Source organism: Dryobates pubescens, chromosome 13, assembly GCF_014839835.1.
Source record: "Dryobates pubescens isolate bDryPub1 chromosome 13, bDryPub1.pri, whole genome shotgun sequence".
NCBI lineage: Eukaryota > Metazoa > Chordata > Aves > Piciformes > Picidae > Dryobates > Dryobates pubescens.
In genome coordinates, this window is record NC_071624.1 from 28550475 (window position 1) to 28567949 (window position 17475).

The 17475-nt window shown below is 45.4% G+C and overlaps 1 protein-coding gene across 2 annotated transcripts; it reads right to left on the reverse strand.

The window, feature by feature from the left end:
* Positions 1-4566: 4566 nt before the first annotated feature.
* Positions 4567-13940, reverse strand: KCTD7 (potassium channel tetramerization domain containing 7). 2 transcript variants are annotated; one of them, XM_054166616.1, is made up of 5 exons: positions 13894-13940; positions 9275-10006; positions 8339-8508; positions 5949-6127; positions 4567-5462 (listed from the first exon to the last, which is right to left on the reverse strand). In XM_054166616.1, the coding sequence occupies exons 2-5, from the start codon at positions 9416-9418 to the stop codon at positions 5086-5088; spliced, it is 870 nt and encodes a 289-aa protein (XP_054022591.1). In that variant the 5' UTR covers positions 9419-10006; positions 13894-13940; the 3' UTR covers positions 4567-5085. The 2 variants fall into 2 exon arrangements, with proteins under 2 accessions (XP_054022591.1, XP_054022590.1); XM_054166615.1 differs by lacking the exon at positions 13894-13940 and adding an exon at positions 13310-13377.
* Positions 13941-17475: the final 3535 nt, after the last annotated feature.

Below are 17475 nucleotides of genomic sequence, written 5' to 3' on the forward strand. Positions count from 1 at the left end.
CCAGGACACATCTCAAGCAGGCTGCCTTCAGTTCTGGGGGACAGTGATCAGCAACCTGGCTTGGCTTCAGACTTCACTAGAGAAACACAGATACACCCAGAACCCTTGACAAAAGAACTGTCTGACCTCTCTGCCTCTCACAATACATACATGGGAACAATGGGGCTCAAAGCAGATTAGGGTTTAACAAAGCCATCATTTACAACAGTTTAACCTATCAGCATCCTTCAGAGTTTGCTGGAATTTTAACAACCACTTCAGCACAGGCCAGACCATTTGCTTATGCAAATCAGTACATCTCTCACATGACAGGAGTCTTTGACTTTTGCTTTCAAGGACTTGTGCTAACCAGACTCAACCCTGGGTCTGCTTTGTTTCCCTGCTCAAGCCAGAGCAATCTAAACAGAGCAGAAGAATGGAGACTGCAGATGGATTAGCAAGAATCAATTCTCTTTGTGAGCTCACTGCTGAGAGTCAAGGAGGATTCTTGGTTTTCCTGTAACAGCCTTCTTCATACACTCAGCACCTCTGGGGTGAGTGATTTTATGAGATGGGGGCAGAGAATACCTAAGGCCTAAGCAGGCTTATCAGAAAAGCAATATTTAACTCAACCTTTAACTTTCATGCCAGTTTCAGGGAAGAGTTTTAAACACAACTGAACAGCAAGATCTCAACAATATTCACATGGACAAAACCAGGTTTTTGCTTGATTACATCAAGAGGTGTCTCCCAGGCAGTCTTACCAAGTCTTGGTTTAAAATCCTTTAAAAGGAGGCCATGCAAAATTCCTGCTGCAGTAACCTGCTGCTTTTGCTGTTAAGGTAACTAAGACCTCAAAAACCCTCCAAACAAGTCCAAGAACCTACACTCTCGTCAATGTAGAAATGGATCCCTTTGGTAAAGGCTCTGGTTAAAATCACCTTTAGAAAGAAAAGAGTTAAATAAAATCCATCAGTGTCAGAAGAAAACAAGGACCACAAGCATGCAAACCAATCTGCTAATGGCTCAAAGGCTTCCCAGATCAAAGATGCTAGCACCTTTGCCTTACTCTAAGGAGGATGGAAGTTCAGCAATGAGTATTTCAGATTCCTATGTGGAGCATTTGTGCATTCAAGTTAAGAAGCTCACAATGAGTTGAAAAGGTAAACTATTCGATCTTTTTTATATAGACTCTTGAAATCAAGGGTCATTAAGTGGATGCTGCACATAAATCTCTTCTCCTGACATTTTTGAGTCAGAAACATTTAATGTGCTGTGACATTGGCTAAGTCACTTGAGACCTGATAGAATCTCCCTTTGCTCCCTGTTGAAAGCCACCAGTCAATGATTAGATGGAGGGGAGATGTTAAAAAGATTAGTCTTGTGGTTTTGTTCACAACCTACAAAAATAGCTCACAATTCCAATCTTGGAATAACTATCACTCAACTGTCCCACTATTGCCCTCAGCACTCATAAAAAGAGTCATCATCACAATCCAGACAGACAACCTGTGCTTTGAGAATATTTCAGACTTCAGAGTGAGGATAAAAATAATAATAATAAAGAGTTGATTCTAACACATGTTCCTGTATCAGTCTGGAACCAGGGCATGCATCCTGTCTCAGAGCACACAATGAGAATGTCTTTCCTTCCAACTGAATGAGCTCCATGGACTGACCTGCACTGACTGACCTTTGAATGATTTGCAAACATGATTCAGAGACTCATAGAATGGTTTGGGTTGCAAGGGACCTTGAAGATCATCTAGTTACAAACCCTTTAGCATGGGCACCTTCCACTAGACCAGATTGCTCAAGGCCTCATCAAACTTGGCCTTGAACACCTCCAGGGAGAGGGCATCCACAACCTCCCTGGGCAACCTGTTCCAGTGTCTCACCACTCTCAGTGTAAAGAATATCATATTTATAGCAACATTATATTACTGACAGGAGACTGAGATGAGACCATTTACTGCATGTCTGTGGTGTCAGCTGACAAACGAAACAGGCTGCCTGGAAGTGTAGGGGTGAAAAAGTAGCTGTAAAGTGGCAAAGAAGCTGAAGTGGAAGCACAGAGAAACAGGTAAATATGTTCTAGCAAACCTCTGGCCTAGCCAGACAGAAGGAGAAGTCCTAAAGGAAATAATACTTTTAAAAAGCACTATCACATAGGCATTTAGCTTAATTAGACAATGATGATGCACAAAACCATCAGTCATCTCCAGCATGGGTTTAGCAGATCAGCTACTCACGGTTCTGTGGCAAAGGCAGAGTTTCAGAAATGATGCTAAAAGCCAAGGAAAGTCAAAAATGTTCTAGAAATCAGCTATGAGATTATCCTCCCCTGACATCTGCCTGCACAACTCTTCTGTTTCTGTCAACAAATGAAAACATATTAGGCAATATCATCTAAGTCATTGTAAACAAAGACTGCTTAGGGTAGTCACTAACAGTATTGGTAACTTGCACTAATCACAACACAGAATGTGTGTGCTCAATAAAAGCCTCTTGGCTCAAATCCCTGTTTTCTTCTTTCATATTGCACTTAGTGTTTGCTGCCTGCTGGAGAATCTGAGGGATGAAAGTGTCAATTAAGATGCAACTGATACAGACCATGACTTTCATGTTATCATTTTGGTTAGGCAGCCCTTCCTTACTTATTTCAGCAGTAAAGAGGAGAGAAGTGATAACACACCAGGGTGTGCATATTAAGAAACAGCAAACCTGACTGAAACAGGAATTCTGCCATCATAGCTTGTCCAAAGTAACAGTGACAAATGCCTAAAGCCAAACTAAACTCCAATGCTGTTAAACCACATTGTGTTCAATCTCTTCAAGTCATGCTGAAATTCAAACCAGAGTTAGGTTCCCTTTTAAATACATCAGGGAAGTGGTAAAAATGCACCAAATAACCCAGGAAAAGTGCTTTTTTCTTCTTCTTTGCAGTCTCCACATAAACTGATGCTGAAAACCCTGAACTTAAATCTGAAGTGCTACAAGCAGCCAAAACTTTGCAAGCCTCAGCTAGGAGGTTATGCCAGTTTATTAGAAATTGTGGATTTCACTTTGAGATTCCCTGGGAGGAAAACAAAAAGGAAGCCAGCAGAGTAGCTCAGACACCATGCAAGCTTCCTATCACTTTAGAGCAACTTTACTTATCTCAGACTGCCCTTTAATTTGGGGTTGACAAACATAAGCACAACAAGTTGCAACACAAAGGTCAGTATTGAAGAAAACTGAAATGACATGAAAATGAGCTCCAAATGCACATAATTCCCTCCCTCTCCTTCCATTTCAAACTGCAAGCTCTGGATTTGAAACTCAGCACTTGACAACGATCCTCTGTAAGTAAACATTTGGCAAGAGATCATTAGAGCTACATGGCCCCCACCTCTAGGGAAGACAAGGTACTAACAGTCCCTAAATTAAATACCTAAGTGTCACAATGTGACCAATTTGCCTCTTTCTTCTTTTTTTTTTTTTTTTTGCAAGACAATTTGATCAGAAAGTTCTTAGAATGTGTCTAAAAATTACCTCAGCTGAGAATTTTCACCACTGTAATTAATTAACAGGTTTCTTAAATGTTTTGGTCCAAAGTTGAATTAAGCAATACTCTTGGATTAAGTAATCCCATGGAATGCAACAGGCAAAGATTTCCTTTCCCCCCCCCTCTCACCTCACTTTGGGCTCACTTCAAGTGGGGTCTTCCAGAAAAATGCTGGAGTTTTCTGTACCTCACATCTTCAGGTGCTTTAGATCTCCCTTTCAGTTTTGGACATCAAGTCATCCAGCTTCAGGATGTGATTACTGATGGCAGAAGTGCAACAATTACCTTCTGAAAAGAACAGGATTCTGCCAGGGCTGCCTCTTTTGGCGTGGAAAGACGTTTCCTAGCCTGCTAATGGGGTTCATAATGGGATAAATATTGGACAATGGTTTATAATGAAGTAACATTTGAAAGTGAGGCTTATAATGGGTATACAATGGGGTAAATATTTGACAATGAAGTCTGATTTGATCTTTTTCTTCCTGATGTTACACCAGGAAGGGTCAAGGAGAATGTTAAAGGTGAGATTTAATTGCCTGAAGAAGGTGAAGTGAAGGAAGCACTTGTCTAGGAGAATTTGAATGTAACTCTAGGACAAAGCTTAGTACCACAGAATGTAAAAAGAGTTAGTAATAAAATAACACACATGAAATATTCCTCTTACTTCTGCTAATAGGAACATACAGACAGGGTTTTCCCATTTACCAAAAGCCTTGTAAATGACCTGATTCTACAGAGATCCTCTTGTCTTTTTTGTAGGTACTGTAAACATTTGGAATGTCTAAGGCTAAAACCAGGCACAAATCTTCCATGAACAGTCTCTACTCCTAAAAGCATCAAGGAACCTATTCCAGATCTGCTATTCCTTGTTGTAACAATGGAAATAATTTAGGTATAACTTTACAACTCAGAATAATGCAGATTCTTGATTAAAAAGAAGAAATATAGCTTAATTGTGACAACAATTAATAATATCTAGGGGCTAGTCCTTTTTTATTCCCCACCTTCCCCCCCCCTTTGTTTTTTTTTAATGGTCTAGCTCATCAAAATTACATTTCCAGAACCTCTGTGCTGGGTGTTACTCAATTCTATAAAGTGGTTAAGTTTAAGTAGTGCTTCAAACATCTCTCAGTGGGTAAAATACAGCCACATCACGTCAGCATTATTAGCACCCTGGCTTTGCAAGGACACAGGCGAGCTCTGCAATATCCACTTTGCAGACTGTGACACTGAAGCCACAGGGTAGGTGGCACCCCTTGACAGATGGTAAGACGCTCCTCTCCGTCATTTCCATGAGGTGATCTCGTTTTGTGCCTCCTTAAAGCACCTGAGCCAACAGTCTTGTTTCAGGCTGGTTTTTTTCAAGATTTCAGAGGCTACTCAACCTCTGTTCCAGGTCCCCTTTTTGCTGAGCAGCTAAGCATTGGCCAAGACGTCAGCAGGCTGATTCCGACACAGGTTAGCAGCAGTGCGTTTCCAGAGCCACGTTGCGAGAGCATTCCCAAGCAGTGCTCCTCCAGAAGTCCTTCGATTCCCTGCACCCTCCCGGGCCAAACGACTCACCACCAAGTGATCTTGAACTCATAGATGGGCCGCTTGCAGTAATAGTGATTGATCAGGTGTTTATCACACACCCCAATGCACTGATGATCCACAGTTATCCCCCTGTCCGACAGGTCCGTCACGATACAGTGCAGAAGATCGTAGACGTCGGCCACAGCCTCCCAGGGGCCAAACGACACATCCACCTCGCAGTGGTGCTCGAACAGCTTGGTCTCGCTCTCGCTCCTCTCGAAACGCAGGGAGTTGAAATGGGGGCACTCGTAGGGAGTGATGGGCATCTCTTCTTTGAAGACACAGACCTTTAATTTTGCAAACCTCGCTTTCCTCTGCATAGCTCTGAGCTTGGCTATTTCGATGATCCGCTCCAAGTGGTCTAAAGAAACAACAACCAGCTGAAAATAACCACGAAGCACCCGGTGAAAGCAAGCACAATGGCACAATACTCCTTCAGGGTTTAACAAGTTACTCTTGACATAATACTAGCAGCAATGGGAAGCTGCATGTGGCAAGATTGTAATTAAATCAGCTCTGGTTATCTTGTGAACTTGGTGTCCTTACTATATGCCCACATTTATTCGGTTGCAGTTGGAACAAAGGCAGAGGCAGAGAAACCTTCTCATTTAATGAGCCCAGGCGTGGCCTAGATCTTGCTCCCTTTTAAGACAGCATAAAAAAACCCAACACATCCTTGGATACAGCAGGAATAAATCTGACAGGGAGACCTCAAAGATCTAAAGAGCATGAAAAATACCAAAGCAACAATGGAATTAGATTGAAAGTTGACAGCAGACCTGAAAGCGCCACATACGCTACTTGAATTGTACTAGAAGAAACTGCCAATACTACTTTGTTTCTTTACCTTTGTAATATGGCATCAGGCCCAGGAAAGCTTGTCTAACTTTTTCTCCTTTAAGAGGCTGGATATCCTCTAGACTGTCCAGCAGTGGTCCTATGGAATAATACTGAGCTTCCTTGTAAACTGACCTCACTCGCTCCCTTGGTGGCAGGTCACCAGATCGCAGAAAGTTAAGTATGTCTCTGGAAAAAAAGGGCAAAAATACCATTAAGTAACACAGCTCTGCCAAAAACTGCTGCAGGTGGGAAAAGGAAAGCTGGACATTCATTGTTTATTCTATTGAGACAGAAATCCTTATGCTTAGACAGTAACTGAAGTAAGTGTGAGTCACCTTTCCAACATATGTTTGGAAAAGCATTTGCTGTGTTCATGCTTCTAAGTCATCAGTTCACATTTTGCCTCTCTTAATGTCAAAACTCACTCCAGAAACACCCATCAGACTTTAAACAAAAAGTTCCAAGGTGGAGTAACCACTTAAAATAGAAGAGGACATAAAATGTCATGGGAAAGAGATCACAGTAGCTGTGACAAAAGAATCTTTTCCATTTTCCAGGATAATGACCCGCATGGATATTTTGTTCCACACAGAAGCAGGATCCTGGCTGAATGGATGGTGGCCAACAGGTCAAGAGAGGTGATCCTGCCACTTCACTCTGGTAAGAGCTCACCTGGAGTACTGTGTCCAGCTCTGGAGCCCTCAACGCAGGAAGGGCATGGACCTGATGAAGCAGGTACAGAGGAGGGCCATGAAAACAATCAGGGGACTGGAGCACTTCTGCTGTAAAGACAGGGTGAAGCAGCTGGGGTTGCTCAGCATGGAAAGAGAAGGCTCCAGGGAGACCTAATAGCAGCCTTCCAGTAACTGAAGGAAGCCTATAGGAAGGCTGCAGAGAGACTGTTTACAAAGGCCTGAAGTCATAAGACAAGGGGCAATGGCTTGAAATGAGAGGAGGAGATTTAGATTGGATGTTAGGAACAACTTCTTCACCATGAGGGCGGTGGAACACTGGAACAGGTTGCCTAGGGAAGCAGTTGAGGCCCCATCCCTGACAATAGTCTAGGTCAGGTTGAATGAGGCTTTGAGCAACCTGCTCTAATGGAAGATGTCCCTGGTCATTGCAGGGGGGTTGGATTAGATGTCCTTTGGAGGTCCCTTCCAACCCAAACCACTCTATGATTCTATGATTTGAAAGCAGGCATGTTCCCTTCACAGCATCAGGGTCACATACACCTGTAGTGTGTGTAGTAATAACAATACTGAGAGACAAAAAGAAAGAACAAACACTTCCTTGTGGTTCTGAAACACTGTTAAGCTACAAGATTTTTAACAGGGAAAAGGAATCAGTTTAAAAACATGAACCAACAAAACTCTTCCTGACCATATCAAATAAACCAAGCATTACTGCTGCCTTCATCAGAATGTCAACACACACAGCACGTGCCAGCTTGGCTCTCTGTTCCAGCTACAGCCTGAATTCAGCCTGATAACATCATAAATAAATTGATTTTCCAACAAAGCAGCAGCCACTTCCAAACTGCCAAATGTAAAGAAACAATTCTTTTCCAATAACTATAATGGCTTAATCTATTTCTGTCCCAGATTGTGGCACAACCCAAACAGGCTTTGGAAACAATTCAGTGCTTCTCTGGTGAAGTGATTAAGGCAATGCCTAGGAAGGAGAAACAAGAAATGCAAGTTAAATTGCAAAGTGTGCTTTGGGCAGAGACCTTAAGCCATGAACATTAACCCATGAACCCTGCTTACCTTTTCTAGCAATCTCACACCAAATGAAACAGAGAGTAAGATCATATTTTGTTTTAATTAAACTAAGGTCAAGCATGTAGGAAGGAATCCTGAAGATGAAGGAATATGGCACTGCCAGCAATGATAATTAAAAAGTAATACTCTTTGTATCTTGTGCCTTTTTTTTCCTTACCACTTACATTACATCCTGCTAAACACTGAAAATATCATACTTCCAACTGCTTAAACAACCCTGAGGCATCCCTTCCCTTCCACCTTTATCAGAAATACTGCAAGACCAATTAAAAAGCTTCCTCTGAAAAGCACTGGCAGAGACATACTCTTTTCAAACCTCGAAACAACTTCACACCTTGGAAGGAGATCCTCTAGGTGAGACAAGGCACAAATTCAGAACATTACTTGCTTTTCTCTCCCCCAGCTGAAAACTTAAGCCCCAAAGAACAGAACAGCTTCCCAATTACAACTCTTGAGATGCTTTGAAAGCATCCATGCCGTGGAGTCTCGTTTACCTCCTACACCAACTAGAAAGGGGGGGGGGGGGGAAAGAGTTAAAGCTTAGATTTTTCTCTAGAAATAAGCTTCTTCAGCAACAACTTTTGAAGTGTACTACTGAGGACACTCTACATACCCAAAGTAGGTCCCATCTCTGTCAATGAAGTATCTGCCTTCAGCATCTGTTGGAATATAGTGTCTTCCACTGAACATCGCCGCCAGCATCGTGTCCTCGTAACGTCTCAGCGTCGACAGCCTCGTTGTAAAATACATGCCTCCTACATTTAGTGGCACAACTTCTGGAAACTGCAAAAGCAATCACATCATCAGAACAGAGCTTTCAGTCCTTGGCAAGCATGTTCAGGCCAAAAAGGGGTTGAGCTTTCGGAAGACACAGCGTACAGCCCGTGCCTCAGTGACATAACGTGGCTGGACAAACACTTCTCTCCTGGCCTGTCACCAGGGAGTGGTGAGGTTCAAGGGTGAACAGCTTCAAGGTTGGAAATGTGACAGCTTTAATACCAGATATTCATTAAAGCATGAATGCCTCCTTTTGGCTCTTTTAAGGGGGGAAAAAAAACCCAACACACACTCAAAAAAAACCTCCCCACCCTTCCACACACCCACACCTACCCCCACACACCCACACCTACCCCCACACACCCACACCTACCCCCACACACCCACACACAAAACAGGTAGAAAACCTCAGGCCAACCTTGGGACTTCCACTCAGTTGCTACTCTGCTGATTCCTTTACACTACACTACTATACTATACACTGAAAAAAAACCCAGGTGATTCTGTGTTTATGTTAGGTTTACAGCAGGCCTAAAATCCTAATACCACACTGTAAGATGGTTCAGGTGATTGCCACACCTAAACAGACAGAAATTCTAAGTAATGCTGCAAAGCTGTTGTAGTAAAATCAAAGAGAATGAAGTCTTAATCAACCACGTAGCTACCAATGGCAACCGAGCTGGACACTCATCAATACTTCAACCCAAAATAAATCCTGAATTCTTTGGCACCTGAGCATCTTATCAGATGAGGAGTACCAGAGAGCTCTTACCTGCTGAGGCAGCAGAGGTAGTGCTTGCCCTGCCTGGCTTGCAGTAGGAGTGGCTGGCTCTTGGAAATCATCCTCTGCATCTGAGCTCGACATGGCATCATCCGGGTTTCCACTCACTTTGTTCTGCCCCGTAACTACCACCATCCCTCTGGCTCTCGTCAGCAGGTCTGCTGTGTAGGCAGCCGTGGCACTGCTAAATGGGAAACCAGACCCAAATTACTTCGGCAGTGTCCCCACCAGCTGCAGGTCACCTCGCAGACAAGGCACGGCACGTCACTCCGGCCGGGCACCCACTGTTTACAGTGGCACTGCTATTACGGGGAAATGAATCACGGCGAGGACTATTGTGCTGAGAGACAAACCGGGAGAGGGCTGTCCCCGCAGGAATGCAGTTTGCGGAGCTGTACCAAGGTCCTCCAGCCACACAGCCCCTGCCAGTGGCTGGGTAAGAGCCCGGCGTCCATTGGCTGTGCGGTGCAGTGCGTGATTGGCTCCACCAGGCTTTTGCAGCAAAATATCATTTGCTGGAGGAATTTGGGTGGCCGCTGTCCCACCCCGGCCATCGCCATAGGCCATCCGCAGAAGCACGTCCTGAAATGCAGGCTCTCATTGGCCGTGTGCGCCGTGCAGCTCCCAGCCTGCTGCTGCCAGCCGAGCTGCCTGGCTGTCACCTTCAGCTGCCAGAGCGACCAGAGCCTGCTCTGGCAAAGCCCTGTTCTGCTCCAGCATTCCCTGTGAAAGGAGAGAATGGAGGTTTCCAACCAGGCAGACAAAACTGCATCACATCGTGCCGCACACAAATGTTTGACACACCCGGACTGAACTCCACGTGTTCTACATCTCTATATATTATGTGTGCATTTACTGCTAATCATCCATTTCCTTTCCTGCACAGAAGAAAATGCCCAGCAGTGCCAGCTACAGAGCTTCCACTGCTCACCCTCAAACAGAAGACGGGACAATAAGCTGCATTATAAAGTAACAACTGGAAGAGGAGAGTAGGAAGGCTTTGCAACCCCACACTGCTCTCACCCTGCTCTTCTCATCAGGCTGCATTATGTCAAAAGCACTTCGGTTTACAGGACCTGCTGTGGTGGCTCCAGTGGCATCACAACATCCTGACAAAGATATTGTACTGCTGGAAGCTTTATCTAACCCTTTAAGCCTTCAAGCTCCTCTCTAATCACTATAAAATAGAAAACCAGAAGGAATGTTTGCATGAGCACATCTGCTACATTTATTTCTTGACTAAAGAAACGTTTCATAAAGACTGCTCCCCATCAAAAGCAACAAACAGACATGACAGGCAATTTGAATAGCCATTATTTATGCTGCCTTACTAGTTCATTGTGCACAGCATCAGGCTGTTTAGAGATCTTGGCTCTTCAAGGAAACAGAGCAAGTTCAGAATGAACCCAGACAGAACTGGGATTCTCCTGGTCAAAACAGAAGCTCTTTGAGAGCTAAACAGATCAGAACCTCCCATCCTGTGGGAGTGTGCACAGCCTTCTTCCACCCAAATCTGGGGGTGCATTCTAGATGCTGTTTAACAGCCTAATAAACTAAGTAGGTACCATGAAGTTTCCAAAACTGCTTTTCAGTCTGCAGCTCGTTAAGAGCTTTGTCTCAGCTCAAGACAGCTATTTAACTGCTCTTCTCTACAGAGCAGACTACTTCTACAGTTCAGATCACTTCATACTCAATTTTTCCACCAGGGAACAATGCATAGGCAGGTAAATAAGGATGGAAGGGCTTCTCAATGTCCAGACATATTAACTGTTCTAGTGTTTGTCCTAAACAACACTTATTCTGGCATCATCAATTATCAAAACAAACCAAGGATGCTCTACAGATAAAGAACATAGACACCATAAGTGACTAACTGTTTTGGTAGGGACTCCTTTAAGGAAGTAAAACAAATTCCCCTCGAGAAACAGCTTGCAGAAGCCTAATTTATAAGATGCATGGTCAAAACTGAGGGGGAGCCCTGTGTTTAGTGTTTATTTATGATGGTGTTGACTTGTCACCAGTGCTTTGACTGTTCAGTTCTCTTCAGACTACTCAAAAGAACACAAGAGTGGACAAAAAAGGTGAGATTTAACTGTCTGCCTTTTCCAAGAATGTTCCATAGCTTGGAAGTAAACAGATCATACTCTGAACAAACACAATCCAGCTCCATTAAGTATATGGGAATCAGGGACCACAGAATGTGTGTTGGGCAAGTTCATCCACTTGGCACTGTACCAAAAAGGTCCTCTTTCCCAGGAGAAGGGGGGGCTTCAGTAAAAGGAATTCTTCTCCCTCTTTCATAATGTTCCTTCAACATGACACCAAAGTTGAGGGAAAAAAAAAAACAACCATGAGAGAGCACACATTAATTATGTTCCACTCATGAATAATAACCTTGCCACTGGAAAGTTCACACAAACCAATCTCCTGAAGAGTGAGGTTTAGCATACAAGGTCTCAGCCTGTACTTAGACCAGGAGTTCCAGAACCAGATTAGTGGCAGTAAAATGAAGAGATTGACCACTGGCAAGTTTAACCTGTTTTCTGACCTTCATTAAAAGGTTTGCTTCACTTCCTGCTCATCCAGGGACAAAGAGGAGTGAAACAGCAGCAAACTGACTGGAACAGAGTCTTCCTACAAGAAAAACAGAAGCTAATCACTGCCCAGTTTCCTCATGTCCAGCCTTCTGCATTTGGTGGTCTGCATTTTGCTTCATTTCATATGCATCTATTTGAATATTCTCTTCTTGCCACTTCAAAGCACCTCCAGCAATTATTATCAAGTAAGAAATGTGTGGACATGGCATTTGGAGACATGGCCATGATGGTCTTAGGTTGATGGTGGACTTGATGAACTTAGAGGTCTTTTTCAACTGAAACAATTCCATGATTTCTCTGTTAAACCTTTAAGATTTACAGGGGTTGCTTTGTTTATTTAAGCTGAGTAAAGGCATCCATTTCACATTGTAGCACAGCTAGGTCCAGACCAACAGGTAATTAATGAGAAAATATAATCAATAAAATGAATATTAAATCAAATATTTAACTGAATCATGTCAGCATCATCCAACTCTACCAGAAATAGCTGCTTCCAGTTTAGAATAGAACAGAACAGACCAGACCAGGTTGGAAAAGAACTTTGAGATCATCGAGTCCAACCCATCACCCAACACCATCTAATCAACTAAACCATGGCACCAGGCATCCCATCCAGTCTCTTCCTAAACACCTCCAGTGATGATGACTCCACCACCTCCCTGGGCAGCACATTCCAATGGCCAATCTCTCTTTCTCTGAAGAACTTCTTCCTAACATCCAGCCTAAACCTCCCCTGGTGCAGCTTGAGACTGTGTCCTCTTGTTCTGGTGCTGGTTGCCTCGGAGAAGAGACCAACCCCCACTTGGCTACGACCTCCCTCCAGGTAGTTGTAGACAGCAATAAGGTCTCCTCCTTACAAGCTGCCTGTCAAGTAAATGGCAGAGATTATTTCCCAGAGCTTTGTTATGGACAGCTCAGATCCTGCCTCACACTTGCATACCAAAGGAGCCTACTAAATGAACTGGACCCACAAGCTTTGCTTCATTCCCTAGGGAATGACAGATGACTTTGAGTTTTACGTGATGGAAAGACTCAGAAAAGCTTCTCAGGGCCCTGCACTTCCCTCAACTTTTCCACATCAAACAACTCTCTCTTAACTTACACTGGTGCTGGCAAAGCTACTCAATGATCTCTGGAGGTCCCTCCCAGCCCCTAACGTTCTCTGATTCTGAGATGAAGAAGAGTGGGGCCAGCAGGTCAAGAGAAGCTCTTCTCCTCCTCTACTGTTCCCTGCTGAGGCCACATCTAGAGTTCTGAATACAGTTTTGGGCTCCCCAGTTCAGGAAGGGCAAGGAACTACTGGAGAGAGCCCAGCAGAGAGTCACTAAGATGCTGAGGGGACTGGAACCTACCTGTAAGTAAAGGCCTGGGGCTGTTTAGCCTGGAGAAGAGAAGACTGAGAGGGGATCTTATCAATTTTTATCCCTACCTAAAGGGTGAGTGTCAGGAGGATGCGGCCAGAGTCCTCTCAGTGGTGTCCAGTGACAGGAAATGGACACAAAATGGAACACAGGAGGTACCGCCTAAACAAAAGGGGGAAATTGCTTTGAGGATGGCAGGGCACTGGACCAGCTTGTCTATAAAGAGGTTGTGGAGTCTCCATCCCTGGAGGCAGACAAAACCCACCTGGACACGATCCTGGGTGATTGACACTGGGTGATCCTGCTCTAGCAGGGTGGCGTGGATTAGATGATCTCTAGAGGTCCCTTCCAAACCTCCTCCCACCCCCTAGAATTCTGTGGTTCCATGACAGCGCCTGCAGATGCGGCGCTTGACTTTCCCTGGCACGACCAGCCCAGCCCGGGGTGGCCCCGCGGCCCGGGCCAGCGGCAGCAGCTCCGCCCGGTCCCCCCCGTTTCACCCGCTCGCCTCCACCCCGCTCCCGGGGCCGGGCCCCGCCTCAGCCCGGCGCCGAGGGCTTCTCCCGCCCCTGCCCCGACAGCCACCGCCCGGGGCTCGGCTGACGGCGCCGCCGCCACGCTCGCGCCCCCTGCCGGCCCCCGCGGGAATCACCTGCAGCCGCCGCCGCGTCTTGCGCACCCAGCCCGGCGCCGCCCGCCGCATCTACGGTGGGACGTAGAAGGGCTGTCACCGGGACCCGCGCCCGCCCCCCGCTGCCCCGCCGTCCTCACCTGCCGCCCGCCCGCGGCCGGGGGGAAGGGAGAGCTGCCGCCGCCTCACGTAGGGCCCATCCGGGTCCTGCGCGGGCGGGGCGCTGAGGCGGGGACCGGCGGGAGGCGACACGGGTACCGTTCGGGCCGGTTTGCGCTTTTCTTCCACATTTCTGCTCCTCTACGAGTCTCAAGGGCACGGAGTTACCTGTCCGTGGGGGGTGAAGGGCTGGTCCCGAGCACTGCCAGCCGGTCCTTGCCACCCCGGGCAGCGGCGGCTTGGGGCTGACAGTGGCAGAGCTGCCGAGCAGGCAGAAAGCGAGCGGCAGCACTGCCCCGTGGTGGCACCAGGGGATGCTCCGCGATTACTTTTGCAAAACCAAGGGGCTTTGGTGATCCTGGACCGGACTGAAGTCCACGAGCGATTGCCTGATGCACTTAAAAGCCAACAGGGAACGAACAACCTTTACAAACGCGTTAGTGATCTCTAAAGGGAGTTGGAGCAACTAAAGAACACAGGAAACCCCAAACTTTCAAAGTCTAAAGGCAGAATTTGTGGAGGGAAAAAAGAACGTTTTACAAAGAACGATTTTCTTAAAATGGGCAGAGAAAGATGAGGCCAAGAAGCACTGAGGAGAGCTGAAAGTGAGACCCAAAATGCATCCTAAAACCCCTTACTTGAATAATCATGTTCCGCACTGCCAGCTTTAGGACACCACTTCTGAACCCCCTGCTGTGAAATGTTTCACTCCTGCAGCACCTGGTAATTGCTTTCAGGGAACCAATTCAAACGGCTAAAAATTACCTTGTTTCTTTGCTTGTTTTTCCTGCAATAACAAAGCTCCTGTTACTCTTTGACACCGCTCAGTGATTTACCTTCTCCTCATCACCCAGTTATCAAAAGCCAACCAGAACGCATTAAAGTACAAAGCTTAAGAAGAGATCCAAACCCAGGGCATCAGGTCTCTTCCCCCAGCGCATCAGTATTAGAATAGAATAGACCAGACCAGGTTGGAAGAGACCTTTTGAGATCATCAAGACCAACCTATCATCCAACACCATCTAACTAAACCATGGCACCAAGCACCCCATCCAGTCTCTTCCTAAACACCTCCAGTGATGGTGACTCCACCACCTCCCTGGGCAGCACATTCCAATGGCCAATCTCTCCTTTTATGAAGAACTTCTTCCTAACATCCAGCCTAAACCTCCCCTGGCACAGCTTGAGGCTGTGTCCACTTGTTCTGGTGCTGGTTGCCTGGGAGAAGAGACCAACCCCCTCCTGGCTACAACCTCCCTTCAGGTAGTCATAGACAGCAATAAGGTCTCCCTTGAGCCTCCTCTTCTCTAGGCTAATCAACCCCAGCTCCCTCAGCCTCTCCTCACAGGGCTTGTGCTCCAAACCTCTTCCCCCAGCACATCAGATCTCTTCCCCTCCAAGTTATCCATCAATACCCTTACACTATTTTAGTCTTAACTCTGAGAGACAAGCATCAATTAAAAAAAAACTAAATTAAAAAAATCACATTTAAAGCATTTATTTTGAAAAATAAAATACAAAAAAGGCTCATTGGATTTGTAATTGTACATGGAATTTATCAACAACTTTTTTTTTTCCCCCCCCCTTCCTCTTTCTTCTTTTTAAATAAAAAGACATTTAACAATTTCCACGTGTGAATAAAACAAACAACTTGGTTCCACCCCCCCAAAAAAAAATACCCCTCTCAGGACGAGCACAGACCACTCTTTTGAAAGCTTCAGACCTTCAAAACCAAACTGCTATAGGGAAAAACACAACAAACAAAAAAGGAAGGAGATCTTTGAAGAGGGAGCTTTGCAATTAGAGACAGAAGAGCAGTTTTGGAGACAGACATTGCTTTAAAACCTTAAAAAAAAAACAACAAAAAACCCAACCCAAAACCCAACCAAATAGTTGTGCAAATGTAACACGGTTCCACATGAACATCAGACAGCTGGCTGTTTGTTTGTTTGTGTTTTAAACAGGTCTCAGGCGCTCACAACGGCAACGTTTCCAATGAAACCATGGCACAAATGGGGGAGAAGATCCTGAACAAAGCAGGCCATGGGCAGTGGCCTCCCTGATCTCGGTGGGTCAGTCCTTGTTAAGGTTGTTTCCACTGAAAAGGCAGCAGTCTTTTTTTTTTTCTCTAAAGAAGAAGGGAAAATGAAGTTATGTTTCAGCTTTCAGTGCAGTATTTTGGTCTTATCCTCAACAGCATTTTTTTGATTGTAAATATTCACAGAATCAGTAAGGTTGGGAAAGACCTCACAGGGTTATCAAGTCCAACCTGTCACCCAACACCTCCTGACAACTAAACCATGGCTTCAAGTGTCACATCCAATCCTTTTATGAATACCTCCAGGGACAGTGACTCCACCACCTCCCTGGGCAGCACATTCCAATGGCAAATACTCCTTCTGGGAAGAACTTTCTCCTCACCTTGAGCCTAAACTTCCCCTGGTGCACCTTGAGACTGTGTCCTCTTGTTCTGGTGCTGCTTGCCTGGGAGAAGAGACCAACCCCCTCCTGGCTACAACCTCCCTTCAGGTAGTCGTAGAGAGCAATAAGGTCTCCCTTGAGCCTCCTCTTCTCCAGGCTAAGCAACCCCATTCCCTCAGCCTCTCCTCATAGGGCTGTGCTTGAGACCTCTCCCCAGCTGTGTTGCCCTTCTCTGGACACCTTCAAATGTCTCAATGTCCTTCTTAAATTGAGATGCAGAATTAGGTCACTGTCATCTCAGTAGGTCACTGTCAGGACTAACCACAATTACTAAAAGCTTTCCTTGTAAGGAACGTCACTGGCTTTCCCATCCTTTATCATTAGAGTTCTATCTGGGAGATATTTAAGTGCAGAGAAATCCCTGTGAATGTCCCCCCCCTGCACTCCAAGCACGTGTGAGAATGGCCTGATTTACATGCAGGAAGTGTACCAGTGGCAGCTACTGCTGGGAAGTCACCAGCTCGATTTCTGGCCAGCAGCAGCTTCAGCCAGAAGAAATGATGTGGTTTAAAATACAGTTTCCAAAGAGCCAAGTGGCAAAATGAAGTGAATGTCTTAGTGATTTTGAACACCGACTAAAGGGAAAGATCAGGCTTGCTTTATTGATTTTAGATGGAAGGCCTGCAATTAATCTTTGCAAAACTCTTATGCCCGTCGTTCCTCACTGGTATGATGCTTTGGGGGCTATATTTAGGGTTATAAAGAGTGCTCTATTTATGGCCACATAATAAATATCTGTGCTGGGTGTGTTTGTGTGGCATGCTGCTTTTGGCTATGTTTAAACTGGATGCATTTCACCCTCTTCTGCTGTCAAGCTGGAACATCTGGGAACAGGGCTGATCAGTAAAACTCCTGGACTGATACAGTGAATGCTGCACTATTCACTCATTGACTAGTCTGGGATTTGCTGAGTTCCCTGCACACTCTTGCCCTTGGCAATCCAACAGCTGAAATGTGGTTTAC